We start from the raw sequence: 10,245 nt of genomic DNA on the forward strand, positions 1-10,245 counted from the left end.
AAGGAGCTATATCTTCAAAATAACTAATTTTGTAATAAAAAATACCTTCACACACAACCGTCTGGTTGGCTCAAGTGGTTCCGGTTCGTGTTGGCCGATCTGCCCAATTGCAATGTTTGATTTAGTTTTACAGTTTTTGAAAAAACCTACACAACGTTCCGTTCAGTTGTTGTAGTTTGTCAAGTACAAAAAGTAATTGAAATGTAGCAAAATTACAGTAAGCAAACTGGCAGCGCATAAGAGTAAGGCGACGTTCAATATGATTCGAAGAGGGGTCATCTGTAACTCGGGGAGATGAGGCGTTGATCTTTGCAACCTGGGAACTGCAGAGGCGCCGGTTCAAATCCGACATGGGTGGTCGATTGTGGTGTTCTCGCGAAATGAAAACTTGACCCCAACAATATTATCCTACACAATCCTAACAATCCTATTGGAATAGGAAGAATAGACTTGGAAGGGGGTAAAAAAAAATACGGATCGATACTCTCGTAAACACTACTAAGGACTGTGAATGCTAATTCAAATTATTGTAGAAAATAAATAAAAATTTCATTATTTCAAGGTAATTCATTGCAGAGTTTCAATAGCAGATCCAAGAATCTTAGAGGAGAGAACGCAGCTGAGTGCAAGATAAATGATCCATCTATGTGAAGGATACATAGTTTCCATTTTTCCCTTCCTGTCTACAAAATTTAAAACTTTAAATATTCTATTTTCCTTTTAAAATCCACACTAGTAAATTTATTTTTGCTTTCCATAATCATTAAAAAAAAGTTCTCGAAAATTTTTTTTTTTTTCACAGGGGAATGTAAGGGAGTGCACCCTGTCTCTAAAACAATTTAAAGTGGGTTAGGGATATCTCGTTAAACTTTCCTAAAACAATGGTCAATGCGAAATAGCACTTCACCTATTTCGAAACAGTAAGCACTGTTTACACAATATTTAAAGCATCTATTTCCACTATTACCAAATACAAATAAGGCCTACACTGAGCCCTGACAGCTGCCTGACTCTAGAAAGGGGACACAATAGCGAGCTGAAGTAGCAATTAAAAAGGACAGTTTGGGAGTGGCTCGGAGGAGGAGACACCTGGTCATGTCTAATTCTTCTACTCTAACTCCTGGCACTGACTCAGTCCTGCAAGGGTGCATTGTTAGTTCTTTTTTGTTCTCTCTGTTCTACCAGGACAAATATTAGCCTTTCTTTCATCGGCTTCCGAATGGCAGGAGGGCCATGTCTGTTTGTTTTCTAAAGAGTCCTTCTCTAAATGACCTCAGTCATATCAATAGCAACCCTGCATTTGAAATACTGCTAGGAATTCTAGATGATTCCCTAGGTTCAATATCTTATGTATTTATTTCTGTACTTATTTTTTTGAGAATGGAGAATAAATAAAAAAAAAAAAAAATGAAATGAGTTCAAAACACTAAAGTGTAAGACAAATAAATTTCGCAATAGGTCCTACAGACGGTTAATGATAACATAACATATATTCTTAAAGGAAATTTAATTCACTACTACTTCTTTTCCAAAAAATATTTGTAATAAGAAAAGTTTTAGAGTTTGAACTCGTGAAATGAGACAATATCCGTAGTAGCTAAACATAAATCCATTAATTAATTCGCATTAAGGTAAATGAAGTCTGCTTTAAGTTTGTATAGGACAACCTTAATACCAGGAAGCATCGTTTTTAGCAATCATGCGAAAAACTGAAGAAAGGGAACTTCTAATGAATCTCCTAAATTTTCCTAACCTCCAAGGAGTAAGAGCTTTTAATATGTTTACCTCCTAGCTAGTTCACATAACTAAGACCTAAAGTCCCAAAAGCGTTGTTCCATCCGCTTCTTCCTTGTATTTATATCTTCTTCGGTATTATGAACGTGTGTGATGTATATGTATATAGAACAAAAGCTTTTAAATAATAAACAACACATAATTATTTAACAGTTATTAGTTAAGTGTGTTAAACGAATCTAACCTGATAAATTTAAGGTCAAAGCCCTAAGTATCAGTCTAACATTGAAATTTATTTTGTTTATAGACGAACCTACGCAGCACTGTTTTGACAAATTATGCACACATAAAGATGTGCCCTTGGATATCTGCAGTAAAGACAAGTTTATCACTCTGCCGACGATATATAAGAGCCGTAAGATGACACACAGGCACCATTCTGCTCTGCCAGTCCATCCTTTGTGAAGACATGAAGCTGATCACCGTAGTCGTCGCTATGACCTGCTTGGTCTCTGCAGCCATCACACCCACTGGATTCGGGACTGTCTTCCACACCATCCATCTTCTTACTGGCGGAAAATGAGCTGGTGTACACGGAAGGCTACGTCTATCGGTGATATGCTCGTGTGAATAAAAAATTATCAGTTAACTGTAGAAATTATTTTCCATTTGTTTATAATTATGTAGAGTTTAGGTTGATTTAGTTTGAGCGATTTTCACAACTGGGTTCAGACGTACAGATTAGATGGAAAGAATCCATTAGAACTATTTTTTCATCAAGTCACTGGTCGTAGTTTTCTAAAAAAAATATTATGAATACCAACCTACAATAAAGAGACAATAAACTGATGGTAAAACACAACCTCTCCAAATTTTAAGATACAAAATGATTTCATTATTCTAAATATTTAATTTTCTAACTCCTTACTGGGCATTACATATATATCATTAAGAGTAAAGAGATAGTGACGCTCCTATAAAGATTTCCTACAGTGAAAGAAACTTCAAACAATTACAGCGATTTAAAATTATTTAACATAAAATCTAATATAAAATCTAGAGTAATGATAGCTAATAAGAAACTTGAGTACGTTAGTGTGTTATGTAATAGAACATTTATAAATTTCAAGGGAACAGCTAATAAATACATTTATTTTAAATTATTATTGTTGTAAGTTTATATTAATTACTATTTTATTTTAATGGAAAGGTAAGAAAACGTATTAGTACTGCATAGCTTTTGATAGTGAAATTCATTAATTAAAAAGAAGAAAAATTCTCTAAATTAATAATCATTTGAAACAATATTAAAACGTTTAAATTAATAAAACTATAGTATATAGTAATACACTATTAATAAATACTGATTTCACACAGTGGATAGAAGAAATAAGGCAAGTGTTCGAAAAGGCTTTACACTTTAATAAGCAATTGTATAAATTAGTAGGATCGAAATTAAGCTGTATATACATAAATATTAATACGTTATATTTATATTAATATATGTATTTATTTTCCAACAAATGACTTTGACATAAAATAACTTATGTAAAAAAGAAAAGGATAATTGTGCGTTATTTTCCGTTAGAAAATGGTTCAATATTTACCTGAGTTATAAAAAAGTTAGAGTACCTTGAAAAATACGGTACAGATCAATTTATTGCAGACAAACTGAAATTTTCATAAATTTTTTATTAATTGCTCTATATCTCAAAAGCTACTAAGCATAAGAAAAAAAACATTAGCACATTTTTTTAATATACGGTAACTTTGAGTCGTTAAAGAGCTCTTTAACGTTCAATTGCTCATTATGTAATAAACAAGTGCTTATTTGCTTTCGTACTTTTTGAACTGATAATAGACCTACAATACCTTTTTGCACTTTCTTAAGAGTTAATTAGAGAAATATGGCGGCAGATGAAGATCTATATTGAACAATTCAAATCATAGAGATGTGTCCGTACGAAATGATGAAAATATGGGTAAAGATATGCAAGCGGTCATACATAGAAAGGGAGCCAATTATGTAAAAACTATAATAAATAACTTTTTTTTTTTTCATAACCCCTATTTCTGAATTTCATTTATGGTTTTTAGCATGGATGTATATTCTGGTCCTGCACTGTTTCCTTCTTCTGTAGTGGCCTACATTTTAAGGAGTTTTTGAGTTGTATTTTTGTTGTAGTGGGCGTTCTTTGAATTTTATAATAGGGAGTGGCGTGTCTCAGTGATAAGTCATAATGCTAAATAACTTTTATGTTTTATTTTACGTTATATTTCTTGTCCGATATTTTTAATTTTAAGGAAGAGGTTCTTATATAATTGATCGTTTCTAAAACATTTGATACAATTGTTGGTTCGATTTTGTATTTATTTATAAGTATTTGAATGTCTTGTTATTGCATATTGAATTTTATTTGTCTTATACATTCTGTTTTTATATATTTTTCCTCAAATTTGACATGAAAGAAATTTCTACTTTTTATTTTAAATATTTCAACTTAGTATTTTATTTTAATAAAATAACCATAATTATTTCATTAATAATAATTTATAAAAATAACGAATAAATTTTAGATTTATTTTATCAAGAATAATTTCACAGATATAGGGAACAAATAAATAAATTATTGTTTGGTCAGGCTGATCAAACGAAACAGTTATGTTCAAGCTCAACCCTTTGCATTGGATAGTTAATTTTAATAAGACCATAGAGTTGATAGTCAGCTGTGAAATTCTCTTGTTATAGTCAACTGAAATTTTCTCACAATTCATTTACTCTTTTAAAATCGACAAGGATGAATTTTCCTGAAACCCTTTGAGTTCCTCACCATATTAAAGTAAACTTATAGGTATTTTGTAATGGAAGCTACAAAGATAGAATCACTAACTCTGAAAATTATCTGCTTCAAAACCTAGATATGTACGTGAAAAAAAGTATATTCTGGAACGTCTACCGTACCTCCTCTACCTTAAAAAGGTATCTACAAAACATGTTGTGGTTATGTAATAAAGAGGTGAAGTTCTTCAGATTCTCGAAAAACCTGTTTACGAGTACGCATATGTCAGATCTGTTTTTCCCAATAAGGGAGAAAAAAACACACATTACGTCTCATTATTCAGCAGGGGTCTTTTCTAAAACGGGACTTCACTATCTCTTTAACCTACTTAACTTTTCCAGAATATACTAGCAGATTAAAGGAAAAAAAAAGCACGAATAAAAAACCCGAAAAGGCTAAAAGGAAAAAGGCAACCCGGTGAGAAAGTCATACCAAAGAAGGAAAACGGTTAATATAATAAATTCATGTATTCGTTGTTGCTCGTGATCCGCATCCCTGGAACACACACCGGTGGCAGTTTAAAAACCTTAATGTAATCAGAAGCCCTCCCTTAAGAGCTCAAGGAGAAATCAGCTGCTTGTTAGTTGGATAACATGAAAGTCTGATTCTCTTTGTATACCGTTATACCTTCCAATAATAGAAAATACTTATTTATTATATATGTTCAAATATCCATGAATAAGTGAATCAGTCATTTGAGAAACATCTCATTTCCAATTGTTTCCAAAACTGAGTTTTCCATCCAGGTTTACTTGTTAGTTAGGGTTTACACCCATTCGGGATTATCCCATACATTAATGATCTGAGTACTGTAAAGCTGTCCGGTATTCCGGACAATGATGATGAAAGGATAATTTTTTAAGTAGAAGATGACAGGCTACTAATTGTCCTTTAATTTTAGCAGTTTTGTGCCTTATAACAAATTTCTTTTATCATCCTTCATTATTATCTCCTTGTTTCGTGTAACCGAAGGTAACCGAAAGTCTAAATTTGATTGGGGGCTCCCATAGTGTAGGTACTACCAGGGCTTCATGTGGCCAACAACAAAAGCACCTTCTCCAGCGCTTGGAAGAGAAGCAGCCTGGGTATCAGAGACCCATCTATTTCTTGCTAAAAGCAGTTCTCCTTTTTCTGCACTATCATCTTTAGTTCAAAATGAGAGAGAAAAATCAAGAAATGAGGAGGGAGTAACTGGAGAATGGAGTAAGTCCACCTAATTCAATATAGTTAACATCTATCATCATCAACATCTACAGTTTTCCATAGCCCAGTTATTCCAAATTAATTAATACTATCTAACAATAAATCTTTTATTTCGGCCATCCCTTACACAATCTGTAACTTCGACAATAGAATTTAGTTTCAGTTAATCATGTTTCATTTAATAATTATTTTCATTATATACAGTCAACTAAATACCACCAGCTAATCAAAACTGAATGTGCGCCTGGCCTTCAGTTGAATGCGTACTTCACCCTCCTCTCATCGTCATTCCCAAATCTTCCAAACTATCCAAGATTGGCTTTTAAAATTCTTGGTAAAATTCTTAGAAAAAGCCTTTATTTATTCCCCGTAAAACACCAGATTTTTAGTAGAATGTTCAGTCTTTTGAGAAACAAAACATCTCTTGATGTTTCTTATATATCTTTCAGTTAATGGACCATATAGTGAAAATGAAATGAATTAAAAATTAATAGTGAAAACTGAAAGGATTTTCACAGTGAAACAATACATCGAAGCAATGCTTATAGTGACATTAATTCAATAAGAGAATGTTTTGTTGGCTGAAATTCGTTTGAGGATCATTTAAAGATAAACAATCAAAAATTAAGCATAAACAAATATATTTTAATTAAGATGTGAGTGAATTTAAAAAAAAAAAAATTCTTTGGTGGACTTCCTAAGATTTTAGTAAACTCAGCTTTGACTGATAAAAACAAATGTGCTGGCTTTCCAGAACTGCCTAAAGTCTGTGCTCCCTATAAAAACGTATACTAAAAAAAACAAAACATAAAAATCGCCACTTATCGCAAAAAAACTAAAATACTATATTCCTGAAGATATATTAAGATGTTTTGTATGTTTCTCCACAAAATGTATGAATTGATTGAAAAATGATTATACTCGTAGTTGCTTTGAAGTGTTGTGACACTGTGTTAACATTAACGTTACAAGTAAACAAATATTTTATTTAATAAATCCATTTTCCTCATAATAATACTCCTTCCAATTTGTTTAAACAGTTTCAGAAAAATAACACATTTTTCCTCCTCTTTAAATAACTAGCAGAATTCTAAATGAATTTAGTAAAATACAAAAATTATGAATAAAATACTATAATGTTTTAGGTAGGACAGATTTTTCAAATTTACCAAAAGTTTACTTTTTTGGAGATGTGTCACATAAATGAATGATTCAAGAGTAGGCACAACCTCCTATTGAGTTTGCGTACAATATTTTAAGATGGAGCAAACATAGTATTGAAAATATTGTGCTTGATACAAGTATCACTAAGCAATTTCAATCTGTAGCAGCAATTATATTGGGGCAAGAATAATATTATTTTACCTCTCATTAAACATGTGGAAGAACTCATCAAACTGGAGATTCTTCTTAATAATTTAATTACCTTGCAAAATCTTGAATATTATAAGTACTGCCTGGTGAATATTTGGCTGATGAACATTCATTCACCCTCCTGTGACTGTACTAGGGTCGTGTTTTTCATGACGGAAACAACACTGTTTGTATTGCTAATGATGCTAACGTATTCAATATCACTTCAACGTTTTTGTGTGAAAGTGAGATTATGAAATGATTTTTACGTTAATTATTTTTTTGGGACATAACATGTTAACATTACGTGATAAATTGAGTTTATTTAACTACGTAAAAGAAAGGACTGACCTACAGAAGGGTGTGTGAGGGCGAGAGGATGCTCTTGAGGCTCCGGGCTGGACAACTTCCTCTTGCGAGGTCGGCCTCTTGGCCCCCAAGCGGGCGACAGAGGAGGTTCCTCAGGGTCGTAATGTGGCCGGCAGAAGAGGGCTCCACCCCGCATCCCGAAGGTGTCACCCTTCGTTAGCAGGACTCCACAAGTCGTACAGGAGAAGCAGTGAAGGTGAAACACCTCGTCTCTTGCACGCATCACCAGTTCTGATGATGAAATGCCCATGCCACATCTGGAGCACCTCCGGCAGCTAAACAGTCTGTAACAGGAAAACTATATATTATTGATAAATGTCTCAGCTATTGATTTTAAGGAGGGAGACAGAAGTGAGAGAAATACTTTGTTGGCAAGGTTGCCCAAATACATTTGGTAGGTATAACACACAGCATACAAATATAACATACCCACCAATTCATGACTGAACATATATTCACTAGCATATATTAACAATGATAAAAAAACATTTTTTTTCCTCTTTCAAACAATAATGATTTATAATACATGAGTTCATATATTTCAAATTTTTTTTTGTCTAACAATTTTATTCATTAATTTTATTTATTAAACACTATTCATTAATTTTATTTATTCTCCCTATTTCACTTTTTAATACCTCCACTCTTCAGTGATCTAATACAGGTTAAATGGAAACAAAAAGAAATTATCAATAAAATAAAATTCAATCAGAATGTTTTAATTACTCACTACCTTCAGTTTATAGTAGTGGAGCCTAATGAACATGAACCGTAAATCTCTAACTAATTTAAAATATTTTTTAGTACAATTTGGCTCAGGACACACATTTCTGTATGTCCTAAAACTCGTACTAATTAATTAATTGATTAAAGTTATAGATTTTTTTTTGTGGCCTATAACATCTGGCTTCCTAACGGAAGCGTGATACCAAACTAAATAGCATTAACTTCTATTTCGATTGTGTACCTTAATTTATCAGTTAGGTTAAGTATTATATCGTACACCTTAAAGCTTTGTGAATCATAAAACGATTTTATTTATAGCACTCATTCGTTGGCGAATATAATTATTTTCAATTTTATTAACACATAACATTTCGCTTGGATTCACCATATAGGGACAGTAAGCGAACGATTAAAATCTAATTCTTTACTTAATTAAATTTATTAACTAATTGGTAAGAGTTTTAGGAAAAAAGAAATTCGGAACTAAAGAGAGAAACACTTTATCGACAAGGTTGTGAACTTCAACTGTGTTGAGTGGCCTTATACACTAATACAATTGGTTTTTAAGTTGTTTGCAGATGTATGTTTTATGTGCTGGGTTTCATGGGGCGTGATTTCATAGTAATGTTTTAAGACAGAATTAATCTACACATTTCTTTATATATTTCCAAAATAATTTTGGTTTACAAATAAGGAACACCCAACCAATATGTTGTTTCCTATTTTTTTCTATTTTCCTGAATCTTTTCTTTTCTCAAATCCATAGTGGTTATCTAACATGTTACCAATTTATACTAGCATAAATCGAAAGATCAGGAATTTCCATAGGTATGAAAGGATTTTATGATCCGCCAAGATTTTTGATATCACATTTTGTGAGCACAAATGATATGAATAATGTGAACATGAGGATTTTAGTTATTGTTTCATCAAATATCAAAAAGATGAATTATTTACCAGCGAACTAGATATCACTCCTTCCATTATAAACTCTCTAACCACTCAAACCCCCTTGTTTCTAATCTTGCATCTTCTTCCATTCATGACAATCCTCCGAGGCTCCTGATAAGAAGATGGCCACGAGACCAGCTAATGTAAAATGTCATTAGAGTGCTACCAATAGGTAGTTTCTCTACACGCCTGTAACACTCCAATTTAACTTAGATCAGGTTTACTAAATGTATTATTATGTACAGTTGTAAATTGCAATAAATAAATATTAAAAAAAAAAAAAAAATTACCAGCACATTCACAATATGTGCACATACACTAAGACCCGATATACAATTTAAAGTGGTAATTAACATTTATATACAGTAATTTTGAAAATTTCCTCAACCAAATCTAATTTTATTTAACAAATTTTAACTCTGTTGACTTCTTTATCAAAGTTATTTAAAAAAGTGTGTGGTCTTCCGCCTGTCACTTAGCCCAGGATCTTATTTATTTTCCTTTAAAGTAGTTTGATAAATTATAAAATCATTTGCACACTAAATATTTCATTAATTTATAATCATCGGTCAATGTCTTGGAGCGTTTTGATAAGTCCGATGATTAAGACTCGCAACCAAAAGAGTATATTCAACCAAATACCAGGAAAAAATGACATTAAGAGTTTATAACAGATATGAGCGTAGATCATTCTAACATGAAAGCAAACAGAGGGTGTCCATGCAGGTTGTCACTACTAAGGGTGAATTATTGTGGACGGCTACTGGTGGCTGTGTTTGCGCTAATCTGTTGACTAACGGCTGTGCAAACATGACGCTATCAGCAATTTGTACTTGTACTAGCTGATCTCGTTTCAAAGTATTAACTATTCATAGCAGCCGTGACTTACGTCGCTATCTATACTGATCCTAAGCTGTTGCCCAACAGAAAGGTCCATGTCAGGTCTTGGCGCAACGGTCCCCAATGGGAGTTATGTAACTTGTACAAGAAGCAAAAAATTATTTAATCTGTAATAACTAACTACTCCACCATCAGCGAATTTTTAATATTACTCTGGACCCTATCTTCC

At 32.5% G+C, this 10,245-nt stretch overlaps 1 protein-coding gene across 1 annotated transcript in view; it reads right to left on the minus strand.

Annotated features, from left to right (window-relative positions):
• Nucleotides 1-5,592: 5,592 nt before the first annotated feature.
• Nucleotides 5,593-10,245, minus strand: part of LOC106683072 (LIM/homeobox protein Lhx9) — a 25,531-nt gene continuing 20,878 nt past the window's right edge. Inside the window, exons 3-4 of the mRNA XM_067045571.1 lie at nucleotides 7,482-7,783; nucleotides 5,593-5,717 (exon numbers count right to left, since the gene is read on the minus strand). Coding sequence (XP_066901672.1) covers nucleotides 5,593-5,717; nucleotides 7,482-7,783 — 427 coding nt within the window. The remainder of the gene's footprint in view (nucleotides 5,718-7,481; nucleotides 7,784-10,245) is intronic.

Source organism: Halyomorpha halys, unplaced genomic scaffold, assembly GCF_000696795.3.
Source record: "Halyomorpha halys isolate HHAL.00 unplaced genomic scaffold, Hhal_1.1 Scaffold462.1, whole genome shotgun sequence".
Lineage (NCBI taxonomy): Eukaryota > Metazoa > Arthropoda > Insecta > Hemiptera > Pentatomidae > Halyomorpha > Halyomorpha halys.